Source organism: Osmerus mordax, chromosome 26 (genome assembly GCF_038355195.1).
Source record: "Osmerus mordax isolate fOsmMor3 chromosome 26, fOsmMor3.pri, whole genome shotgun sequence".
Lineage (NCBI taxonomy): Eukaryota > Metazoa > Chordata > Actinopteri > Osmeriformes > Osmeridae > Osmerus > Osmerus mordax.
In genome coordinates, this window is record NC_090075.1 from 3,243,554 (window position 1) to 3,269,748 (window position 26,195).

At 53.0% G+C, this 26,195-nt stretch overlaps 1 protein-coding gene across 1 annotated transcript in view; it reads left to right on the forward strand.

Moving 5' to 3' along the window:
* Positions 1-25,961, forward strand: part of LOC136935782 (ephrin type-B receptor 1-like) — a 40,978-nt gene extending 15,017 nt beyond the window's left edge. The window contains 16 exon segments of the mRNA XM_067229446.1: positions 5,511-5,542; positions 5,544-5,667; positions 8,412-8,491; positions 8,494-8,761; positions 11,053-11,177; positions 13,511-13,673; positions 13,880-13,988; positions 14,176-14,240; positions 16,844-16,917; positions 16,919-17,033; positions 18,950-19,197; positions 21,230-21,445; positions 24,031-24,180; positions 25,200-25,393; positions 25,590-25,745; positions 25,853-25,961. Of these exon segments, the coding sequence (XP_067085547.1) occupies positions 5,511-5,542; positions 5,544-5,667; positions 8,412-8,491; positions 8,494-8,761; positions 11,053-11,177; positions 13,511-13,673; positions 13,880-13,988; positions 14,176-14,240; positions 16,844-16,917; positions 16,919-17,033; positions 18,950-19,197; positions 21,230-21,445; positions 24,031-24,180; positions 25,200-25,393; positions 25,590-25,745; positions 25,853-25,961 (2,228 nt within the window).
* The last annotated feature ends 234 nt before the right edge of the window (positions 25,962-26,195 follow it).

Genomic DNA, 26,195 nt, shown 5'->3' on the forward strand with positions numbered 1-26,195 from the left:
CTGTCCATCTGTCTATCTGTCTGTGTGTCTTCCTGTCTGTTTATCTGTCTTCCAGTCTGTGTGTCTGCCAGTCTGTCTGTCTGTCTGTCTGTCGATCAGCCTGCAGTGGTGTCTGTCTGAAGCAGCCAGAGTAGGCCCCCCCCCGTCCCCTCTCAGCTTCCTGTGTCCTGGCTGTGAGCTTTCTGTTCTCAGTAGTCATCCTGCTGTTCGCCTGATTAAGTAGAGCCGTGGAGAGTCACAGTCAGATTAGACACCATCCTGGGAGGCCTCTGGCTAATGGTGCAAAATAACAACATGTTTGGCTTTCCTCACCGCTCCCCCCCTCTCTTTCTCTCTCTCTTCTCTCTCTCTCTCTCTCTCTCTCTCTCTCTCTCTCTCTCTCTCTCTCTCTTTCTCGCCGTGTTTCTCCCTGTCTCTCACACCACCCATCCCCTCCACACACCTCACACACACATTCTCTTTCTTTTTCTGTCTCTCTCTCTCGAACACTCCCTCTCACACACAAACACACACACACTCAGTCCGCCTCTCTCTCTCCCCTCTCTCTCTCTCCCTCTCTCTCTCTCCCTCTCTCTCTCTCTAGACTATTTCTTCACCCTGTAATGCAGGGCCACTGAAGCAGATATTTTCAGTCAGGCGGTGTTTGTGGGCAGCCTCAGCAGGGGTCCTGGCAGCAGAGCATGGTCAGTGACTGATCGATCATGTGTCTGTCCTTGTCAGTAGTGTTGTCTGCCAAGTCACAGAGATCATTTTCACCTCGCACACTTGACTACACGCACAAAATCGAAATAGTTAATTCAACAAAGCAGTATCTCACTTTAGGTAGGTCACAAGATATCCCGAAGGAAACAGCACAGAGATGCTACGGTGTTTGACGTCCACTACGCGGTAAGCGGAAGTGATGTCGTACATCCCTTATGTTGATTGGTCCTCGGGGTGTTCTTCCCCGGGCACCCCATCAATAGCAGATAAGAATGTGTTTGTGTGACTTCTGACTTTGAGACACACACAGGACCTGACGAACCAATATTGGTAGCTGTAATAAATGGCGAACAGAAGTTACCACTGGATCTACTTCCGTATGTAAAGGAAGGGCTTTAACAGGGCTTACTGAGACGCCCCGACAGCTGACTTTGAGGCTGTCTAACGCTGCCTCCGTGGCCTCAGCTCTGTCATCCCTGTCGGAGAGAGGATTGTGGGAGTCTCTGTTGAGATGGCAGGGCAGATATGCAGAAGAACTCTGACCTGGGAGATGATATCTGGTGACTGAGAGGAGGGAGACGAGCTGAGACTGATAAGAGGAGAGAGCAGGAGGAGGATGGGGTGCCCTGCCAGCACCGCGTGTGAGTTTGTTTGTGCGAGCGTATTTTAGAGTGCGTGTGCTTTTGAGTGTGTGTGTGTACGTGTCTTCTTGTGTGTGTGTTTGTGTGTGCGCGAGGCATTATGCCAGAGAAAAGCATGGAATATATTGGTGCCTGTCAGGGGTTTAGACAGTCTCAGTTGGAATCTGAACACAATTCTCTCTCTCTCTCTCTCTCTCTCTCTCTCTCTCTCTCTCTCTCTCTCTCTCTCTCTCTCTCTCTCTCTCCTCTCTCTCTCTCTCTCTCCCTAACACACACACACACACACACACACACAAGCCGACACCCACACACATACTTTTTACACACACACACACAAACATCCTGTAGCCACGTAACCTTCTTAGTTGAGGTCATCCCTGAATTCACACTGTCAAGTAGGGTCACAACCCCTAGAAGACCCTGGCGGGACCCCACTCATCGCCAGATGATCCCAGCCTGACCCCCTCGTCTCCTGGCCCACTACATTCCCAGCCCCTGTAGAGAATGCCTGCTATCCACACATAACCACCGGCTAGCTCTCACCAACAACATTTTTCTGCCGTGAGCTTGCTGGCTACCGTTGCATCCTTTCCTGGAAGTCGGCCTGACAGAAAACAACAAGAGGACCTCCATCCGTACATGAATACTCATCATAGAACACTAGCATAGCAAAGTAGGATCATCGTTTTGGGTAGTAAAGTATATATGTTTTCTACACTATGTTTATTTGGTTTTTCGCTGTCATACATTCATGATACTGTATTGGGTGCTACATCTATCTTGCTCTTCACCTCAACTGTAGCAGATGAACTCTGCTACACGCATTTTGCTGATTCATCGGCTCAAGGGAAAGAGTTTGTAAAAGTCTCCATCACCACATTTGAACTTAAATGCCTTTTTGGGGCAAAAAATAAAAGAGTGATGCTGAAATGGTTTGACTGGGGTAGAGATCTGGCCTTTGCGAGGCATCTGAGACTGTTGAGCTGAATTGTTCCAGGGGCCAGAGAGCTGCTGAAGGTGCTGTGATGGCAGAGAGAAGACAGTAGAAATGAAAATGTCAAGTCTCTAGGAGGTCAGACATGAGCAGCAAACACAGTTTGTACTGAGCGTGCGAATGTGGCAGAGCATAATGCGTGTGTGTGTGTGTGTGAGAGAGAGAGAGAGAGAGAGAGAAGGAAGAGGGTTTTCATCATTATAATGAGCCACTGCTTGCTCTCGAAACCTTCCATACACAATCACCGCTACACACCCACATAGCCGCCCCCCGCCCCCCGCCCCCCACACACACACACGCACTCACTCACACTCACTCACACATTGACACTCTTTCTAACCGTGCTCCTTCCCTTTGTCAAGGGGCTGGGGATGAACTCTTTCTCTCTCTCCTCCCTCATCCCTCCATCATCCCCCCCCTTCATCTTTAATCCCTCGCTAACAGAAGCTGGAACAAAGACTAGCCCTGAGCTGGGGAAGAGGCTGCGCTCTGCCAGGGAGGAGGGACGCACTGCTCTGGATGACTCCAGTCTCACACAGTACACACTGCCACCACGCACTGACGCGCATCGCTTTCTTAGATATGGGATTTTACAGTGTTGCCACAGCCTATGGTCTTTTTCGATACTGCGTCCCGTCGTGTAAGTCCCATTTGTAAGCGCGTGGTGTTTCCATCAAGCTGTGGAAAAACGGCTAAAGGACATGATCACTTCATTGGATCATTTGTTATTAAGTCCTATTGCTTTGTGTTAGACACATGCTAATGCAGTGGAGGTATTTGAACAGATGTTTTACAGAAGGGTGATCTCAGGAAGACACTGCATACAATAGAATGAGAGGGGGTGATGTAGTGGTTTCCTAGCAGGGAAGGCTTGGTGTATATCTGGACACTGCCTCTTTGTCTCAGGTCCCAAGGGAAGACTGGCCGTTTGAACTGATATCCTCCTATTGTCCTCCTCCTCCTCTCCTCTCATCTCCTCTCCTCTCCTCTAATCTCCTCCTCTCCTCTCCTCTCCTCTCCTCGCTCTCCTCCTCCTCTCCTCTCCTCCTCCTCTCCTCTCCCTCCTCCTATCCTATCCTCTCCTCTCCTCTCCTCCTCCTCTCCTTTCCAATAACCTATGGTGGTATGTACATGTGTGAATGTGTGTGTGTGTGGTTCCAGGAGTGTTTGGCGTGAGTCCCCCCCGCCTTCACTGTCACCATCAGCACCACCAGTCCTCATCTGACATGACTGTGCCACTAACAATGTCACCACGGCTGTGGCATTTCCAAACGGGGCCTAACCCCACCACATCAACCCATTCAACCCTCTCTGTGAATCACCGAGCCTCCCCGCCTCATTTGTCAAATGAACGAATGACGGCGAGCTCTGAAAGAATGGGCCGTGAAGATCATAGTTCTTTATTTTGTCACTGTGGAGATCACCTTACACATCGTTAGGTTGTTACCCGTGGATACTGGATTACCGTGCAGGTCTTTAGGTTGTTACCATGGAGATCGGTGTGCTTGTCATTATGTTGTTTGTGTGAGGGCGCTGGGAGAGACAGAGGGAGAAGGAGGGAGAGAGATGGAGAGATATCGAGGGAAGGAGGAAGAAGACAGAGGGTGAGAGGTAAGGATGGAGGGAGACGGAGAGAGTGAGAAAGAGGGAGGGGGTTAGACGGAAGGATGGAGAGAGCGGGGGGAGAGAGTAGGAGGAGAGAGATAAAGAGCATGAACAAGGTAAGAGAGAGAAAGAGAGAGAGAGAGAGAGAGAGAAGGAGAGAGACAGAGAAAGTTACAAAGAGAGGAACCAAGATAGAGAGGGCAGTCAGTGGAGCCATGCTGCACTGCCTCTGCATAAGGATTATGCAAATATGGATTCTGTTGAGGAAATTGATTTGAGGGCGACAGCTTCAACACAGGGCCCTTCCTAAGTCTCTCAGATAACGAGTTCCCTCAGACCTCACTGCCAGGCGGAAACGTCAAACGAGCAAGGATTTACCGGCATCATTATACCACCCTGCACCATCTCATGACATCAGACTAGAATAGGCGGGTTTCTGTCTCGGCCCACAAAACGGTCTTTGGGAAAACCCTTTTCTTCTCTCCATTCTCTCTCTCCCTGTCGCAACTAATCCGCTGTGACCGTGTGACTCGGCCCGGTTACGCAATCCTTTTAAGCGTTTGGCAAGCGAGCCGTGCCCCGGAAAGATGCCACGCCGAACACGGAAGGAAAAACTGGCCCCAGGCTGCGGGCGCGGAACACGACTCGCAGTCCAAGTTGTGTCTGGAGCGAGCACAGGAGGGAGCTCCCCTGGTCCTTTAGCAGCCCGCTGGGCCCCTCGCCAAGTCCTCCCAGGACGCTGGACTGGGTGGGAGGGAGAGAGAGAGACAGCGAGAGAGAGACAGAGAGAGAGAGAGAGACAGAGAGAGAGAGAGAGAGAGAGAGAGAGAGAGAGAGAGAGAGAGAGACAGAGAGACAGAGAGAAAGAGACAGAGAGGACAGAGAGACAGAGAGACAGACCAGAGAGAGAGAGAGAGAAAGATAGAGAGGGAGAGAGAGAGAGACAGAGAGAGACAGAGAAAGAGACAGAGAGAGAGAGAGAGAGAGAGAGAGAGAGAGAGAAAGATAGCGAGAGAGAGACAGAGAGAGAGACAGAGGAGAGCGACAGAGAGAGTGACAGAGAGAGAGACAGAGATAGAGAGGGAGAGAGACAGAGAAAGATAGAGAGGGAGAGAGAGAGAGACAGAGAGAGAGACAGAGAGAGACAGAGAAAGATAAGAGAGGGAGAGAGAGAGAGACCAGATGTGTGGGTGTGTCTCGGGGGGGGGGGGCGACATCTCCTCTGGGATGTGCTGAGTCGGAAACGGGGGGGGGGGGAGGGGGGGGGGGGCGAGGTTGATGTTGACACGGCGCGCTGCAGGTTGTTGGTTTCCTGTGTTTGTGTACTCGGACAGATGGATCTTTGGGGCGGTTCTGTGAGGTCACGTTCACTGTTGCTGGATGTGGACCATAGCCGGTGCTTGTGTGCACTGTTTTTGGCAACACTTTGACTGACCTGATGTTGTTTTTCTGTCTCCCTCCCTCCCTCCTCCTCCCCCCATCCCTGCCAACGTCCCATCGTCCTCCTCCATCCACCAATGTCCACCTCTCTCCTGTCCTCCATGACCCCCCCCCCCCTCTCCTCCCAGCATGCCCCCAGGGGACGTTCAAGTCCAGCCAGGGGGCAGGGGCTGTGCCTGCAGTGCCCGCTCAACAGTCGCTCCACCGTGGAGGCCGCCACCATCTGCGGCTGCCGCAACGGCTATTACCGCGGCGACATGGACCAGCCCGAGGCAGCGTGCACTAGTAAGTCTCTCGACCTATCCTGACCTTTGACCGCGTGATGAACACACACGTGCACACACACATGCACGCTAGCACACACGCGCTAGAATAACCCAGCACCTCATACCCAGCCCTACGTTTCGACGCGGAGGGACGCTAGGATATGTGAGGGCGTGAAAAGATGCTGGAAGTAGTCCGACTGTCTCTGAGGTGTGAGACCGTCCAGAGGCTGTCTTCCCCCCATGACCCAGAAACAGGTAATGTAGGTCGGGGCGTGAATAACACTGTCCGGTCCCTAAGCCCTAACCAGACCTCCGAGCCACCACCCTCCTCCCTCCCTCCCTCCCTCCCCTCCCTCCTGGTTCCTCTCCGCTCAGCCCCCACAGGGACAGGAAGTGGGGCGCTCTATCTAGGTGACCTGGAAAAGGAGAGAGATTCTTGGGGAAAAACAGGCAGGAGAGACCAGCTCATTCATGGATGCTCCTGTGTGGGGTCTCTCTTTGTGAATGAATTGTGGCTTGCAGGAAAACAAACATGTTGAAACGGTGCTGCACCGGCCAGATGCCATCCAGACATGTTCTTTGCTCGGGGTGTAGTGGTAGTGGTGTGTGTGTGATTGTGTGTGTGTGATTTTGTGCGTGTGTGTGTGATTTTGTGTGTTTAAGCAAATGTGTATGAACGAGCAAGTGTTTGCGCGCAAACGTGCGGTCGAGCGCGTCCCTGTGTGCATGCGATCTTGCGATCCCGCGCGCATGTGCACACGTGCAGCAAAGTGCAAGTGAAATGCTGCACTGTGACGTCGGGCCCATTTTGCAGTTCTTTCATGTGGCTGCGCCTCGGCTCGGTGATGAGGCCTGGCGTCCTGCAGAGCCTGGGCCCACGGTGATGTTCTAATCCTCATTACCCCCTCCTCTTCCCTGGGGCTGGTACATCCAGAGAGTGGCCTCCTGCTGTGGACCCTGGAGAACAGGCCTTTATCCCCCTTCTTCCCCTGCCAGTTCCAGGCCTGGATCCCCTGGTAGTGTGATTAACAGGATGAAGCCTCTCTCTCTGGGGCGTAGAGTTAGCTCTCAGATGCATCGGGAAGACATGCTGGGACTCACACGTGAGAGGGGAGAAAGAGAGGGCGAGGGAGAGGAAGAAGGAGAGGGGGGGCAGAGGGGGGCATGATTGAAGAGGGAAAGAGAGAAAGACGACAAGAAAAAAGAGAGATGAGTAAGAGAGAGTGCGGGAGGGGAAGCGAGACAAGAGAGAAGATGGCAGGAGAAGGAGAACAGAGGAGATGAAAGAAGAGAAGAGGAGAGCGGAGGCGAGGAGAAAGAGAGAGAGAGACTTCCTCCTCACGCACTCACTAGCACACCAAGGGTGCCCCTGATCTCAGTGGTCCAGTCCCCCGCAAACACCAGACATTCCCAGGGGCGTGCGCTCCTCGGAATGGGTCCCGGGTCTGAACCGTGAGGCTGGTTCAGACCTGATGCCGAGCTCCCATTGTTTCCACTGCGCTGTCATCTGTCTGTTGTCTCTGACCAGCCGGTCGCTTATCCCGTCAGCGTGGATGTAGAGCAGGCCTGTGTAAACCACCACCTGCTGGGGTACAAGACTGAATGACTCGGCAGTGTTGAACACGTTGGATGTTGGGGAGTTGGGGTGGAGGGTAGAGCGCTCCTTCTCCCTGCTGCGTGAGGCTGGGAGCGATGGGGACTGTGGGAGTTGGGGACTGTGTTGACTGTTTGTCAGTAATCACCTTCATTAGAGATGAGTATTGTGGTGGAGTTGAGAGTGAGAGTATGTTCGCATCACACGCTCATACAGATAGACACAGACACAGACACAGATCGACAGACACAGACTGACAGACAGATACAGGAGTCAGGTGGCTGAGCGGTTAGGGAAGCGGGCTTGTAATCAGAAGGTTGCCAGTTCGGCCGTGCCAGATGACGTGTCCTTGGGCAAGGCACTTCACCCTACTTGCCTCGGGGGAATGTCCCCTGCACTTACTGTAAGTCGCTCTGGATAAGAGCATCTGCTAAATGACTAAATGTAAATGTAAATACAGACTGTCACATAAAGGCACACACACACACACACCACACTCAAGGTCATGATCATGAAACAGAATGAGGCCTGACAGATGGATTGGGAGATGAGATGTTCTCTCCAGGGTTTTCCAGAAGGACAAGGTTAAATATCAAAGTTTTCTTCGCGTATCTTGCCTGAATGTGACAGCTGGACTTTCATCGCTTTACACGGGTAAAAAACAACTGAACCAGTCCTGTAGAACGCAGACAGACACACTGAAGCACATTCTGAAGACAACCCAGGCTGACAGGCAGAGAAAGAGATTTGCAGGCCAGAATATTTATGCCCTTTGAAAGATTTTCTCAACAGTGAAATTGATAAGGCTTTCATAAAATGTATCCGACAAGACTATCAAAGTAACTAGTGGGACCGGAACTTTCAAACACCCAGTAGTTGAATCGTTAAAAAGGGAAAATCATTTTACCTTTCCATTCACCATCCTCTCTATTTTCCTTGCTCCCGCCTCTCCTTCATTTGTCTTTTCATCCCTCCTTCTATCCCTCCCTCCCACCCTTTGTCCATCATCCCTCCCTCCCTCCCTCCCCTCCCTCCCTCCCTCCCTCCCCTCCCCTCCCCTCCCTCCCTCCCTCCCTCCTCCCTCCCTCCCCTCCCTCCCTCCCTCCCTCCCTCCCTCCCTCCTCCCTCCCTCCCTCCCTCCCCTCCCTCCCTCCCTCCCTCCCTCCCAGGTGTTCCCTCAGGACCCCGCAACGTCATCTCACTGGTCAACGAGACGTCCGTCATCCTGGAGTGGAACCCGCCCCGCGAGGACCGGCGCCCCGCGGCGACCTCACCTACGACATCCTGTGCAGGAAGTGCCGCGGCGGCGGCGGCGACCGGCGGGGGCCGTGCTCGCCGTGCGACGACAACGTGGACTTTGTGCCGCGGCGTCTGGGCCTGACGGAGGCGCGCGTGGTCATCAGCAACCTGTGGGCGCATACGCCATACGCCTTCGACGTCCAGGCCCTGAACGGCGTGAGCAACAAGAGCCCGTACCCCCCCCAGCACGTCACCATCAACATCACCACCAACCAAGCCGGTCGGTCGCAGCGCTGTGCACGCACACACGTGAATCCGGGCACAAACACACACACACACACAGAGAGAACCACGCGAATACTCGCAGAACCGTACGCACACACACGGAACCGCACAAATGCACACACGCAGATGGGAACACACGTATACGCTCTCTCGCTCGCACACATAGAGGGCCCGTGAATACACACACGGGCAGACCGAAATACACACACACACTCTCCGCACTGTTTTCACATAAGCATCCAGCCAGCACATGATAAACACCGTCTTAGGAGTGTCTGGCTCCATGAAGAGTCAGTAACAGTAATAGATGGGCTGGTCTCTCCTCTCTGCACTGTCAGTCAGGGCCTGGTCTAGTGTTGCTGTGTGTGTGTGTGTGCGCGCATTGATGTGTGTACGTGTGTGTGTGTACGTGTGTGTTTGTGTGTGTGAGGAGGAAGTATCTGATTGGTTTTTGGGAGTTCTTGCACCGTGGGGCTGTTCCTCAGACAGCTATAACTCAGACCAGGCGTGAGGACCAGTGATGCGTGGCTGATTTATTTTCCGGGTGAAAGTGACAGTGCTTTTCTCCCTGCTCTCATATTTGGCTCCTAATTCACCCTGGCAAGCAGCAACAGCAGTGTACGGCTGTCATTGTTAAATGACCGCACACACAAAGTCCACACACACCTACTCACGTACGCACACCTACACACAGTCACACAGCCACACACTCAAACAAACAGGTCGGCGTTGATTCCGTTTCAGTTCAATCAATTCACTTAAAATGCTAACTTTGAAGACTTGTGAAAAGTTTCGTGTAATTTCTGTTTCGCAAACTATTTGAAATAATTTGTTGTGTCAGATGATTCAATTGATGTAACGCTCACGGAACTGACCCCCCACCCCACACACACGCACTCACAAACACACGCACACACAAACACACACACGCACGCCCAAACACACGCTCGCACAAACACACGCACACCCCACACACTACAAACGGCAGGCTGATATTGCTTCCGTCCCTCAGGGTAATATTCAATATTAACTCGAGCCTTTGATGTTTCATCCCACCTGTTCTCATCAAAACACAGTTTTCTTCACCGCTGCTTTTAGAATAAATAGGGCCCAGACTAAACCTGGGCCGAGAACTGAGGAGAGGAGGAGAGAGGAGGACAGGAGAGAGTGTGGTACGTGTTGAAGAAGTGTGTGTGAGAGGTTGCCCTCCTGGCCAGGGCTGGTTAGAGAGCAGCCAGACCAGGGCTGGTTAGAGAGCAGCCAGACCAGGGCTGGTTAGAGAGCAGCCAGACCAGGGCTGGTTAGAGAGCAGCCAGACCAGGGCTGGTTAGAGAGCAGCCAGACCAGGGCTGGTTAGAGAGCAGCCAGACCAGGGCTGGTTAGAGAGCAGCCAGACCAGGGCTGGTTAGAGAGCAGCCAGACCAGGGCTGGTTAGAGAGCAGCCAGACCAGGGCTGGTTAGAGAGCAGCCAGACCAGGGCTGGTTAGAGAGCAGCCAGACCAGGGCTGGTTAGAGAGCAGCCAGACCAGGGCTGGTTAGAGAGCAGCCAGACCAGGGCTGGTTAGAGAGCAGCCAGACCAGGGCTGGTTAGAGAGCAGCCAGACCAGGGCTGGTTAGAGAGCATCCAGACCAGGGCTGGTTAGAGAGCAGCCAGACCAGGGCTGGGGTACTGAAGCGTGTAGAAGAGATGGGCAGGAGGTTCCTCTGCCTGAGCCCAGACTCAGCCAGCAGGTGTGTGTGTGTGCGTTAACGTGTGTGTGCATGTGATAGTGTGTGTGCTTCTGTGTGTGGGTGCGTGCTTCAGTATGTGTGTGTATCTTATATGTGGAGATGAATAGCCCTGGCTGGAGATAGCCTGAAGGGTTATGGGCTCTGAGATAGAAAATAAATTGAAGGGACTTAGTTTCATTCATAAAACATGTTCTGCTGTCTGCTGTGGCATGTTGCTCTCTTTTCTGGAGAGGGGAACTCAACCATGTATCTCACAGGCCATGTGGAGCACGCCCCCTAGGGCTACAGAAAACAGATATGCTACACTATTGGATAGTTCTACTTTGTACCACAGATATAGTACTGTACATCTCAAAAGTAATTTTGATATTCTTATTATATCAAAATTGATTCAAATTCGACTTATTTTTGGGGGGGTTCTCTATGGAAAGATGCTGCAAAAAAAAAAAAATTATTGATGGATTGATCGATTCATGGATTGACAGATTGATTGATTGACTGATTCATGGATGGATGATTCCCATTGGTTGATCGATGTGTTCCCTCCTCCGCCAGCTCCTTCCACGGTTCCCATCATGCACCAGGTGAGCTCCACGAGCCGGAGCTTCACGTTGTCATGGCCACAGCCCGAGCAGCCTAACGGCATCATCCTGGAGTACGAGCTGCGCTACTACGAGAAGGTACGCCCAGAAATGGTGTCATCACTGACACTCAACCAGCATTCACCCACACACACATCCTCAACCCATAGCACCTCTCAAAAACACACCACACACACACCCAGGTCTGAGTATCTGTCAAGAGGCGGTGGGTGTCTGGATACAGTTACCTTGAAGAAAATCTGGACGCCACCAGACCCTGGCTTCACCAAAAATCGGACCCACCTTTATATGGTGGTACTCAGTTTGAGTGTGATTCTCATCTCTGGAGTCATTGGCGTGGTTGCTGTGGTGAGGTCGGCCTGAGGTGGCCTTTCTAAGCGGCCTGATTGTCCTGCTAATTTTGTTTAAGTATCTTCTGCCTCAGACCGGCACACATCGCTAGGTTGCTAGGATACCACAAGGCCCGGACATAGCTGTCTGTGTCCTTATATTCCTCCTCATCCCCTTCTCCCATCCCCTTCTCTCCCCTCCTCTCCTCTTTTCCCATCCCCTTCCCTCCTCTCCTCTCTTCTCCATTTCTCGCCCCATATCTCTTCTCTTCTCCTCCCTTCTCTCTTCTCCTTTTCTTTCCTCTCACCCCGTCCCCGTCCCCTCCCTTCCCTCCAATCCTCTCCTCTTCTCCCTCCAGTAAACTTGATCCCAGTGCTGAGGATCATTGTAAAACAGTCTCTTCCTGAGGTTTAAGTGAGGGCTCACTCTCGCAGGCTCTCTCTCTCTCTCTCTCTCTCTCTCTCTCTCTCTCTCTCTCTCTCTCTCTCTCTCGCCTCCTCTCTCTCTCTCTCTCTCTCTGTCTCTCTCACTCTTTCTCTCTTCTTGCTCCTGGTGGGGTCCTCTGTGCTGTCACAGACTTCCATCTACATCTCCACCTCTTTTCCCCCCATTCCTCTCTTACCCTTTTTTCACTGATGAATGCTGTCTCTCTCTCTCTCTTTCTCACACACACACACACACACACACACACACACACACACACACACACACACACACACACACACACACACCAGACACACATCCTTTCTGTGTTAAATGCCAGTCCCCAGCTGAACCCTCCCTGGACAGTTTGGCCCCTCAGGAGGGCTTTAGAGACAGGGAATGGCCTGGGTTGCTCTGATTGGCTAATGAATACTGAGATAAGGTCAACTCCATCCTACAAAAGGTTTTTCATCCCCCTCCTTTCCTCTCCTCCTCTCCTCTCCTCCAGCCCATCCTCTCTATGGTACAATATATCCTACAGTAAGCAATCAGACGTGCTAGACAGACTGACCGAGTCCTGCTGGCAGTGTGCATGTGAGGACTAGCCCCTTCCGTCCTCCTAGGCTCCAGCTCAAGGTTATGGACGCCTCCCAGGAACCTTGGTGCACATTCTGTCCAGCAGAACCCCACTCTCCCAGGACAGGTGACTGGTCACAGGCTGGCGGGGGGGGGGACATGCTGGGAGAGAATCTCTGCCTGCTCGGTGTCTTCTCTCTGGATGGTCTCATTCCCCTGGTCCCCCCCACCCCCCCCCCCCCCCCCCCCCCCCGAGCATGAGGAAGGGTGAGGATGGATGTTGGGGGGCTGGGAGGATGGGGGGGGGGGGGGGGGGGGGTATGGAGCGAAGGCTGAAGGATGGGGGGTAGGGGCTGGGAGGATGGGGGGGGGGGGGGGGGTATGGAGCCGAAGGCTGAAGGATGGGGGGTAGGGGCTGGGAGGATGGGGGGGGGGGGGGGGGGGGGTATGGAGCCGAAGGCTGAAGGATGGGGGGTAGGGGCTGGGAGGATGGGGGGGGGGGGGGGGGTATGGAGCCGAAGGCTGAAGGATGGGGGGTAGGGGCTGGGAGGATGGGGGGGGGGGGGGGGGGCTTCCGGAGGAGTCACAGAGGAGAGGGGGAGGATCACGGGGCACTTCTGCAGGGGAGAGATAAGTAGCTTTGGGCAGAACAGGAGAGCTTCTCTCTCTCTCTCTACCGAGTCTCCCATATCTAATTCTGTTCTGTGGGTCTCGTTATCTAAGAGCTCGATAGGGTTCAGGGTTGAGAAGGCAGACGTGTTTTAGGGCTAAAGCTTGCTGCATTTCCCTCCGGTGGCCTGTCCCCAGATAGCAGAGGTCTGGTTTACCCGTTCGGCTGAAGAGGTATGGCTTTCGTTGGAGGAGCCTCGTAGAGGATCGCGTCGGAAACGAGCCATCGATCGCCGTGCGTCACTGTCCTACTTTTAATACCGTTGGAGGGTTATCCACAAATATCTGAAATCAATCGAGGGAATCAGCGGACGAAAGCTGGTTCATATGGGAGCTTAATCTTATCTGTACTCTCTGGTATTCAAATGTTCTTCATCTCCCTCTCCCCCGCCTCTCTCGCACCCCCCCTCCAGGACTCCAGTGAGGGGAACTCGTCGGTGGTGCGTAGCCAGCCCAGCACGGTGCGTCTGGAGGCCCTCAGGCCGGGGACCATGTACGTGGTGCAGGTGCGGGCCAGGACCGTGGCTGGCTTCGGCAAATACAGCAGCAAGATGTACTTCCAGACCCTCACAGATGGTACACCGGAGCCGGGGCGTGTGTGTGCGTGTGTGTGTTTGGATTAGAGTGTGTGCGTGTGTTTGGATGAGAGTGTGTGTGTGTTTGGATTAGAGTGAGTGTGTGTGTGTGCGTTGAACTGCAATGAATTTAACAACGGCAAATCCTCCTGTTTCATCTTTCTCCCTGTGGTGTGTGGTGTGTGTGGTGTGTGTGTGTGTGTTCAGATGAGTACAAGTCAGAGCTGAGAGAACAGCTTCCTCTGATTGCTGGCTCTGCAGCTGCGGGTGCTGTCTTCCTCGTTTCCCTGGTGGCTATCTCGATCATCTGCAGCAGGTAACACACACACACACACACATGCGCGCACATACAAACCCCACACACACGCGACACGCCCACCGACACATCCACCCTGTCACACAAACGCATCATGCGTACGGCGATCTCCGCTGATCAGTATGTGTGGACGTTGTAGTTCCAATGAGTCATCAGGGCAAATGTGTGTTCTCTGGCTGTGCTGCAGGAAAAGAGCTTACATGAAGGAGACCGTGTACAGCGACAAACTGCAGCACTACAGCGCAGGCAGAGGTAAGCTGTAATGGACTCACACACTCTTTCGCAGACAGACGCACGCACCCAGGAAGATGCAGCACGCGCAGACAGAGAGAGACACACACACACACACACAAGGACACAGAAAAGGCACGCGCACAAGCTCAGAGAAAAGCACACAGGCGCTCGCACACACCGAGTACAACAAAGACGCCCCACAGAACCTGTTTTCCACCCGCCCCCCCCCCTCCGCCCGGCCTTTCCCCAACACCCCTGCCAGGCTGACATTTGATCAATATCAGTGCAGCTTGCTGCTCTCTTCACATCTCCCAGCCCAGTGTGAGGGGCTAGGACCAGGACCAGGACCAGGCCCAGTCCTGCACTGTACCAGCCCTGTGTGAGGGACTAGGACCAGTCCTGCACTGTACCAGCCCTGTGTGAGGGACTAGGACCAGTCCTGCACTGTACCAGCCCTGTGTGAGGGACTAGGACCAGTCCTGCACTGTACCAGCCCTGTGTGAGGGACTAGGACCAGTCCTGCACTGTACCAGCCCTGTGTGAGGGCCCAGGCCCAGTCCTGCACTGTACCAGCCCTGTGTGAGGGACTAGGACCAGTCCTGCACTGTACCAGCCCTGTGTGAGGGACTAGGACCAGTCCTGCACTGTACCAGCCCTGTGTGAGGGACTAGGACCAGTCCTGCACTGTACCAGCCCTGTGTGAGGGACTAGGACCAGTCCTGCACTGTACCAGCCCTGTGTGAGGGCCCAGGCCCAGTCCTGCACTGTACCAGCCCTGTGTGAGGGACTAGGACCAGTCCTGCACTGTACCAGCCCTGTGTGAGGGACTAGGACCAGTCCTGCACTGTACCAGCCCTGTGTGAGGGCCCAGGCCCAGTCCTGCACTGTACCAGCCCTGTGTGAGGGCCCAGGCCCAGTCCTGCACTGTACCAGCCCTGTGTGAGGGACTAGGACCAGTCCTGCACTGTACCAGCCCTGTGTGAGGGACTAGGACCAGTCCTGCACTGTACCAGCCCTGTGTGAGGGGCTAGGACCAGTCCTGCACTGTACCAGTCCTGTGTGAGGGACTAGGACCAGTCCTGCACTGTACCAGCCCTGTGTGAGGGCCCAGGCCCAGTCCTGCACTGTACCAGCCCCACTGGGAAGCCAAAGAGACCCCAGAGAAGATTCTAGGCTGGTTCTGTACTAGCACAGTTGATGACATTTCGTTATTAGCACCCACGCACATCTCTACCAGATAGGAGAGGAGATTGGTTGGGATTAGAATGCCATGCCATGTCTGTCATGTCTGTTCTCTGAGTTTATTACTGTACTAGCGGCCGTAGCGAAGGGTTAAAAACACACCCAGCGCAGCTTAAGTGATCGATAGAGGATAACAGGCAGCCAATCGTCTGCCTGCGTCTCGGCCGCGACCTCACACTCATCAATCTGTTGCCATGGAGCCAGGATACACACCAATTAACCCCCCCCCTTGCCCCCTGGGGGGGAGGGCCCACAGATAGAGAAGGCTGCTAGTACGGATTGTGGTCTCACTATCACCAGTCGGTCCTCTCATAGAGCTAGATACAGTAAACTCTACATTCATCTAGTATGCTCCCTCATGGAGCTAATACAATTCTGCTATGCTCTCTTATACAGCTAATTTTAATCTGCTGTGCTCTCATGGATATATAGTACAGTACTATACCTGGCTCTCACATTGACAGAATATTACTCTCTTGCTATGCTATACAGAACCACAGGATATGACAGTGCTATGCTGTCTCGGAGAGATGCAGTACGTTTCCACTGTCTCAAACACTGCTACTGTGTTTGAGACAGTGGGAACGAACACTGTGTGTTCGTGTGATGTCGCTGCCCCTATCTGTCCTTCACCTGCATACAGCATCCTCACGCCACTGGGATAATCAGCTGCAACAGCTTGCAGCTCGATCAAAACGTTAAAATTCAATGTCACACTCGTAAACTTGAACAGGCTCTATCTGGCTCTGCGTGCGGACTAAGTACGCTTGGGCAGATGCTGTGGTAACGCAGGGTTATTGTCAGCGCTGCCTGCCAGGCAGCTCATTATGGGATGGAAAGCTACATTTCCTGTCTACCATTGCATCGGGCTAAATCCCCTATGTTTATAAGCGTTTGTGCGAGTCTGGGTGATGTTGTTGTGTGTGAGCGTGTGAATGTGTGTGTCCATGTTTGTCTACATGCGTGAGTGCGGTACATGTGTGCGTGTGTGGGTGTGTGTGTGTGTTTGTGTGTGTGTGAGTACGTGTCGAATCTCACCAGCAGCGTCAGCTCAGAGTAACGAGGACTTGAGATGAACAGATCTGGACCACTCACACAGGCACACACAGGGGATCACTTAACACACACACACACACACCATACAGTTAGTCTACACATAGCATTTACATAACTCTGCTTCCTGCAGAGCGTACGGACATCACACATCCAGCGTTCTGCGTACGGCCGTTCCTGCTGCCGTTTTAATCATCTTTTATTTAACGTGTCCTCAATTGCATCTTGCTGCTCGTTCTTTCGCTGAACGACGGTTCGGTTTCATTTCGTTTTGTTTGTGTTCTTCTCGAAAAAGGATCAGCTTGAACCTTTCATCTGCCCCCCAGAGCTAACCCTCAGACCGGACCTGTCCAACTGCCCCTCCCCCATGGGATGCCCCACCCACTTTTCGGGGTCGCCGGGGGGTCAAGATCTACATCGACCCGTTCACCTACGAGGACCCCAACGAGGCGGTCCGCGAGTTCGCCAAGGAGATCGACGTGTCCTGCGTCAAGATCGAGGAGGTCATCGGAGCAGGTACGCGCCAGAGGTGGAGGAGGGGAAGAGAGGAGGGAGAGGAGGAGGAGGTGGAGGAGGGGAAGAGAGGAGGGAGAGGAGGAGGTGGAGGAGGGGAAGAGAGGAGGGAGAGGAGGAGGACGTTCAGGAGGGGAAGAGAGGAGGGAGATGAGGAGGTGGAGGAGGGGAAGAGAGGAGGGAGAGGAGGAGGACGTGGAGGAGGGGAAGAGAGGAGGGAGATGAGGAGGACGTGGAGGAGGGGAAGAGAGGAGGGAGAGGAGAGGACGTGGAGGAGGGGAAGAGAGGAGGGAGATGAGGAGGAGGTGGAGGAGGGGAAGAGAGGAGGGAGAGGAGAGGACGTGGAGGAGGGGAAGAGAGGAGGGAGATGAGGAGGAGGTGGAGGAGGGGAAGAGAGGAGGGAGAGGAGAGGACGTGGAGGAGGGGAAGAGAGGAGGGAGATGAGGAGGAGGTGGAGGAGGACGGGAAGAGAGGGGGGAGATGAGGAGGAGGAGGGGAAGAGAGGAGGGAGAGGAGGAGGAAGGAGGGGTGGGAGAAATAGGAGGCGGGGGGAGGCAGGAGAGGAGGATGGTAGGAAGGAGGTGGAGCAGGAAGAGGAGAGGTTGTGGGACAGAGCTGTAGAAGCGGAGTGAGGAGAGAGGGCGGAGGAACAGGGGGATGGAGGGGGTGATGTGAGGGAGAGGTTAAGGGGGGATGGTGAAGGGTAGAGGAAAGAAGAGAGAAACAGGAAGGGAGACTGAAAGAAGAGAGAGAAGGAAGGGAAAAGGTGTCATGTTAGACTCTCCTCAATGCAGCATGGACCTGCCTTTCACAGTAGAGAGTGCGGAGGCGGGGGGGCGCGAGGGATGGCAGGATGAAAGGATGGGGGGGGGGCGGGCTGGAGGTGGTGCGGGAGAGGCGAGGTTGCGTAACGTTAGACACCGCAACCCCTGGCACTGTTGAGTGACATCAGCTAATGGCTGATTTGCTCTTTGCCGTAACAGAAGCAGTGAAAGCCCTGCCTTTTCCCCTTTCATTCCGCTTCAGCTAAATCGGAGAGCGGGATGAGGAGGTGTCATTTGAGTCATTTGATCTCCACTTCTCCGGATCGAAAATTCCCTATTTTACCCCCCTCTCTCCCTCTCTCTCTCTCTCTCTCTCTCTCTCTCTCTCTCTCTCTTCATCGTTTTCATTTTGCCGTTCAAGTCCCGTAAGTCCCATTTTCTTGCTCCCTCCGTCTCTCTTTGTCTCCTTTTTCTTTCTCTTTCTAGTCTGCTCTCTTCCTCTCCTGTTTAGCTATTTGCGTCCTGTGAGCAGTATGCTGCTGTGTTGTGGAGGACAGTTTTAGCCGTGATCTCAGAGAGTTAAAAGGCTGATATGTCATCCAACCTCCATCCACTCATCCATTATTCACACAGATTTTATCTGCCAATGGGACTTTTATATCTTTTTTTCTTGACGTGATGACATATTCATGCCTTCAGTAGAGAGTCCCCCCCACCCCCATCCCCCCACACTCCCAGCCTCCCTGTCCTCCTGTCCCCCTGTCCCCACCCCCACCGTCCGCACTCCTGAGTCCCATCAGGGGAGAGTTTGGTGTGGCCTTGAAAATAGAAGCATGTCAAACAGCCTTGATCAGTTATCTGTTAGTTGGCTGTGACCTGACAGGGGAGTTCTACGGTAATTGCTTGGTGGGCGGCGTGGTCTGGATGATTTACTCCGAGGAACCAGATTTGTCCCGCGTGGAGGAAATCGGTGGCATTAACGGAGAACTTACAGTCCGAGGAGGTTTATTACCTGTGACCTATCCAAGCAATGGCATATTAGAGTTATCATTTAGGGTTAGCAGTGCTTCAGTGCTCGTTTGGATGCGGTCAAGCTTGAGGTTTAAAAGCCTTTTGTTTTCTGTGAGGTAAATAGCGTGTCTGTTCTTCCTCTAGGTGAGTTTGGGGAGGTGTACAAAGGGCGTCTGAAACCAGCTGGGAAGAGGGAGATGTCGGTGGCCATCAAGACCCTGAAGTCGGGCTACTCTGAGAGACAGAGGCGGGACTTCCTGTCGGAGGCGTCGATCATGGGCCAGTTCGACCACCCCAACATCATCCGTCTGGAGGGCGTGGTCACCAAGAGCCGCCCGGTCATGATCATCACCGAGTTTATGGAGAACGGGGCGCTGGACTCTTTCCTCAGGGTGAGACATAGCTTCATCATCATCACCATCACCTTCATCATCACCACCATCACCTTCATCATCATCATCACTTTCATCACCACCATCACCTTCATCATCATCATCACTTTCATCACCACCATCACCTTCATCATCATCATCACTTTCATCATCACCACCATCACCTTCATCATCATCACCATCACCTTCATCATCACCACCATCACCTTCATCATCATCACCATCACCTTCATCATCACCACCATCACCTTCATCATCACCACCATCACCTTCATCACCATCACCTTCATCATCATCATCACTTTCATCATTATCATCACCACCATCACCTTCATCATCACCACCATCACCTTCATCATCACCACCATCACCTTCATCATCACCACCATCACCTTCATCATCATCACCATCATCACCATCACCTTCATCATCACCACCATCACCTTCATCATCATCATCACTTTCATCATTATCATCATCACCATCACCTTCATCATCACCACCATCACCTTCATCATCATCATCACTTTCATCATTATCATCACCACCATCACCTTCATCATCACCACCATCACCTTCATCATCATCACCATCATCACCATCACCTTCATCATCACCACCATCACCTTCATCATCATCATCACTTTCATCATCACCACCATCACCTTCATCATCATCATCACCTTCATCATCATCAAGTTCATCATCACCTTCATCATCACCACCATCGCCTTCATCATCATCACCTTCATCATCACCACCATCACCTTCATCCTCATCATCACTTTCATCATCACCACCATCACCTTCATCATCATCATCACCTTCATCATCATCATCACCTTCATCATCACCTTCATCATCACCACCATCGCCTTCATCATCATCATCACCTTCATCATCATCACCTTCATATCATCACCATCATCATCACCATCATAACCATCATGAACATCATCATCCTCCCAGTCATCAGCTCCATCCCCATTACCCTCAGCACCATCATCATCCTCATCATCAACATTCCCTTCTTCATAACATCACCATTCTTATTGCCATCATCTGCAACAGCGATGACCAGATAGTGTTCTTGGTCTAATGTGCTTGGTGTTTGATCCTGACAGCCGGGAGCTGAAGTCGGGCTACTCTGACCTACATCTCACTCCTCCATCTCATCTTCACACAAGTGGCTGGTTTTGGGGCCCCGTCATGTGGCTTCAGTCAATCATAACGATCAATGAGCCTGATCCCTTTATAGCTAATTTGACGGCGTCCTCGTAAACAATGAGTCATGGTTATTGAGATGAGTTGGCACAGGAGATCACTGCAGCAACGTTTTACAGCGAGCTGGATGATCAAAGGTGTTTTAATACCGTGGTTCTCCAGTGTTGGATCTAGGGGAGCATGTGTGTGTGTGTGTGTTTTGTGTAAACACATGTACGGTTTGATCAATTATACATTATGTCAAGTATAAGTGCTCCGCGGAGAGCGGCTCACTGCATCTGGTCGTTCATCTCCACACTGACTGGCCTGGTTCCAATTCTCCTCCTGCACCTTTCTGTCCACTGGTGGAGGCAGAGCGTGGGGAATCCAATCAGTTCTGAACGTGGCCCGGTTTTCTCATCTGCTCCACCTGTCGGCCCCGTAACTTTGATCCTGCCACACTCTCTCGTCCCAAACAGCGGGGCTTTGAAAACGGCTTCTTTGATGTTCCGAACTCCCAGCATGCACCTCTTCCCGGTCGCTGCTCTTGACTCGCTCGGCGATCTCTAATCCTGGAGGGGTTTTTGTGTCCTGGTGATGAGGGCAAAGACAAACGTGTGCAACACACACAAACACATGTACACAAACACATACACACACACACACACGTATACACAAAACACATACACACGCACAGACCCCGCAGTGAATGGCTCCAACCCCGCAGTGTAAGATTTCGGACAAACAGGTATGTGTGTGGAGGCGTATGCCTGCGATGTGTTTCCTGCTCTGTGACATCACATCCTCCTCTGCTCCTCCCCCTCTGCAGCAGAATGACGGGCAGTTTGCGGTCATCCAGCTGGTGAACATGCTGCGTGGCATCGCCTCAGGTATGAAGTACCTGGCAGAGATGAACTACGTCCACCGTGACCTGGCCGCACGGAACATTCTGGTCAACAGCAACCTGGTGTGTAAGGTGTCCGACTTCGGCCTGTCTCGCTATCTCCAGGACGACACGTCAGACCCCACCTACACCAGCTCGCTGGTGAGTGTGGCACGTCACACACACACAAACACACACGCACATGGACCTTCTCTCTCTCTCTCTCTCTCTCTCTCTCTCTCTCTCTCTCTCTCTCTCTCTCTCTCTCTCTCTCTCTCTCTCTCTCTCTCTCTCTCTGTCTCTCTCTGTCTCAAACACACAAACATACAGTACAGTCACACACATATATTCATACATACTGTACACTAGTACACACTCATTCAAACATGCATAAATCTCTGGGTACAGGAAGGAAGTAGGTGTGATGCCAACAAGATCGATTGACTAAAAGAATCGATTGAAGATAAAACCAAATTTGAGGAGAATTGCCCCATGGTCTCTAAACAGTGAACTTCGACCAGTTTAGAAGGTTGTCTGAGAAGCGAAAGAGAAAGTGAGAGAGAGAAAGAGAGAGAGAGAAGAGAGAGAGAGAGAGAGAGAGAGAGAGAAAGAGAAAGAGAGAGAGAGAGAGAGAGAAAGAGAGAGAGAGAAAGAGAGAGAGAGAGAGAGAGAGAGAGAGAGAGAGAGAGAGAGAGAGAGAGAGAGAGAGAGAGGAAGGGGTCCTCTTGAAAGCAGATGGAGGGTACTGTGTCTGTGAATGTCAGACAGATGACTCTCTGTAGGCAGAGGAGCAGCATCCATATTGTCTACCTGTGCCGGCCAGACAAAGCCAGTCGTGACATTATACACCTTTAAGGTTTTCCCCCTCGCTGAGTAAGTGCTATTCTCTTCAGCTCATGAGATCATAAACCAAATTATGCCGCGCTGCCTCCATCGCACTCTCTGTCTCCCCGCCGCCACATTAATAGTCTAATTTATCCTCTCCGATTGGGAGGAAAAACAAAGTCATTTACTCAGACTTCGCATTACTATTTATGATGTGCCTCCGCAGATATACGAGCTTACGTCGGCTGTGTAAATGTGTATCACATTCTGGAGATGGTGTGTGTACTGTGCGGGAGAGGGGGGGAAGAGAGAGGGGGAGGGAGAGAGGTAGGGAAGGGAAGGGGGAAGAGAGAGGGGGGAGGGAGAGAGGTAGGGAAGGGAAGGGGGAAGAGAGAGGGGGAGGAAGAGAGGTAGGGAAGGGAAGGGGGAAGAGAGAGGGGGAGGGAGAGAGGTAGGGAAGGGAAGGGGGAAGAGAGAGGGGGAGGGAGAAAGGTAGGGAAGGGAAGGGGAGGGGGAAGAGAGAGAGAGAGGAAGAACATTCACTGGAGAGACCAAATGAATCTGTGGGAGACAGCAGCGAGGAAGAAGAGTGTTTCTGAGGATGAACATGAGAGAGGGGCACACCCAGTGGATAGGGTGGAGGAGCTCATTTCACGTACTCAGATGCATTATTTATCCGTTCGTGGTCAATTAGTTGAGGACGCCAGTCTCTCAGTCACAACCGGCAAGAAGACGCTGCTCTGCGACGCAGCACAGTCACAGTCTCCTTACGCCGTGATCCATAGACTGGGTCTGTCTCCTCCGGAAGCTGAACACACTCCAAGCTCAGTCTGCGATGTCCTCTCTGCTCTCCCTCTCTCCTCTCTCCCTCTCTTCTCTCTCCCTATCTCCCCTCTCTCCTCTCTCCCTCTCTTCCCTCTCTCCTATCTCCCTCTCTTCTCTCTCCCTATCTCCCCTCTCTCCTCTCTCCCTCTCTTCTCTCTCCTCTCTCTCTCTCTCTTCTCTCTCTCTTCTCTCTCCCTGTCTCCCATCTCTCCCCTCTCTCCTCTCTCCTCTCTCCTCTCTCCCTCTCTCCTCTCTCCCTCTCTTCTCTCTCCTCTCTCCTCTCTCCTCTCTCCCTTTCCTCTCTCCCTCTCTCTCTCCCTCTCTTCTCTCTATCTCTCTTCTCTCTCCCTCCAAGTCTCTCCACTCTCTTTGGAGTTCACAATGTTTGTTGACTGAAAAACCTACTGTAATTCTGTCGACACTATTCTATTGTGTCCCGGGGGAAATTTCTCTAGTCCCAGTCCTTATTAGAGAGCGAAAACTTGTTTCATTACACTTTGCTGCTGCTGTGTGTGTTTGTGTGTGTGTGTGTGACGGGTCTGCGTGCATCTGTGTGTGTGTGGGAGCGGGAGAGAATATCCAAGGCTTTCTTTCTCCACATCCACAGTTTGAGTGTGAATCACAAGAAGTCTTTTTCTTCCTCACAGTTGGCATTTCAACTGTAAGAGCTTTATTAAAACCCGGTGGTCGGACGTTTCTCCCTGTGGTGCTGATAATGTAAACGACACAATACTGCTCACTGCTCCCGCCAGCCAAACCATTAGAACTGCATTAACTCTGCAGAAACACAAGTGGTTGCTGGGAGGTAATTGTATCATATTCATGTATTCTATTGTATCATATTCTATCTGAGAAGAAGACGTTCTGTCTATGGCTTGGATGAGATAGGAGTTTGTTGCAGTGCCCACACTGGTATGAAAAGGGGAAATATAGATCCTCTTTTGTGGTTCGGTTAGTCCCCTTAACACACCATTTCATTTTGATATGCTGGGAAGAGTTTCGGTTTCTCTTGGTCAGCCAAGCTGAATTATCTGTGTGTGTGTGTGTATGCGTGTGCGTGTGTGTGTGTGTGTGTGTGTGGGGGTGGGGGTTCCCAGGGAGGAAAGATCCCTGTGAGATGGACTGCCCCGGAGGCTATCGCGTACAGGAAGTTCACCTCATCCAGCGACGCTTGGAGCTACGGCATCGTCATGTGGGAAGTGATGTCGTTTGGCGAGAGACCCTACTGGGACATGAGCAATCAGGACGTGAGTGTCTCGCAACTTCCTGTCTTCTGGACAGTGCCATTTTCACCTCTGTCATTAGGATAAACACACACACTGTAACACACACACACGCACACGCACTTCAGCAATCAGGTTTCAACAGTCAAAGGAGCACCCCATAATAGCCTCAGCCTTCACAACCCCTCCACATCCCTTAACCCCGTCAAATCCTCTTCCCCCTCAGTTGCTACGGGAAACCATGTTTTTCCTCCCTTTGTGATGGAGTGATTGATATCTGTCTATCAAGACCCTCCCCACCCCCATCCCTCTCTCACCCCTCCTCCCTCCCCACCCCCATCCCTCTCTCACCCCTCCTCCCTCCCTCCCCACCCCCATCCCTCTCCCACCCCTCCTCCCTCCCCACTCCACCGGCCCCTCCCCCGCCCTTTAATCAGAAGGATATCGTGGATCTATGCGAAATCCCCGACGGGGCCTGTCTTCCCTTTTAGTTAGTCATCATCTGGGAGCGTCTCGGCTCCCCGACCTGAGAATGCGCTGACTCCAGCTGCCGCTGCCGTAGAGACGCCGGGCACAGCCCGCTCACCAGAGTCTTGCCGCCTCATTAACGAAACATGAGTCTGTACATTGTGCGATGTGTAGCGCTGCTGTTTTGACTGACAGTTGCGATTGCGGGGGACTAGGAGCAGGGGCCCGGGGTCACACAGAGTGCACGGTGCAGGCTGATGCGGAGCGGCAAACAGTTCACGCCGGGCTCTTTGTGCGTGCTGTGGTGTGGGAGATTGCTTTAGCGGGAGCTTCCTGTTGCCCTCTTTTTAGACCGCTGTCTTTGACACTTTTATTATCGTCTGCTCTGTTCTTTTTTCCCCCTTCTTGCTTCCCTCCTCTCCTCCCGTTTCCTCTGCTTGCGTCTCCTCCCCTTGGCTCTGCTCGTCTCCCGCTGTCTTCCTCTCCGCTCTTCTCCTCTCCTCTCCGCTCCGCTCCCCTCCTCTCCCCTCCTCTCCTCTCCTCTCCTCTCCGCTCCTCTCCTCTCCCTGTTCCAGGTAATTAATGCCATAGAGCAGGACTACAGGCTCCCCGCCCCGATGGACTGCCCCACAGTGCTGCACCAGCTCATGCTGGACTGTTGGCAGAAGGAGAGGAACGCCCGGCCCAAGTTCCCCGACATCGTCAACACCCTGGACAAGATGATTCGCAATCCCACCTGCCTCAAAGCTGTGGCCACCATCACTACCGTGTGGGTTCTCTCTCTTTTGTCTCTCTCTCTCTCTCTCTCTCTCTCTCTCTCTCTCTCTCTCTGTCTCTCTCTCTCTCTCACACACACACACACACATACACACACACGCTCATGCCGAGCCCGTGCTGACCGCTCTTTTTCCTTCCTATCTCCCCTCCTCCCCTCCCTCCTCCCCTCCATCCTCCCCTCCCTCCAGGCCTTCCCAGCCCCTGTTGGACCCCTCCGTCCCAGACTTCAGCAGTGTAACCTCAGTGGAGGAGTGGCTGAGGGCCATCAAGATGAGCCAGTATCGAGACTCCTTCCTGGGGTCAGGGTTCACCTCCCTGCCCCTGGTCACCCAGATTACTCCAGAGTAAGTCCCACTACAACCCAGCCCACTGCCATGTAACATTGCTTTCTATCTGGTCTGAGTCTAAATTGACACTACGTGCATGCTTGTGTGTGTGTGTGCTCCATCAGAGACCTGCAGAGGATAGGCGTGTCCTTGGTCGGCCATCAGAAGAAGATTTTAACCAGTGTCCAGTCCATGAGAGGTCAGACGCTCCAGTCGCCCACTCCTAGCATCTGACCACAGGGGGCCAGGGGGGCCAGGGGGGCAGGGGGGGCAGGGGGGCCAGGGGGGGCAGGGGGCCAGGGGGGCAGGGGGGCCAGGGGGCCAGGGGGGCCAGGTGAAAGAAGGAACAGCAAAGTCTTGACTGACCTGAGTGATCTGTGTGTGTAGAGACCAAAACAGTCTTCCACAGACCTGCCAATGCATCATGAGACCCCCCCCCCCTCACACACACACACACACACACACCCT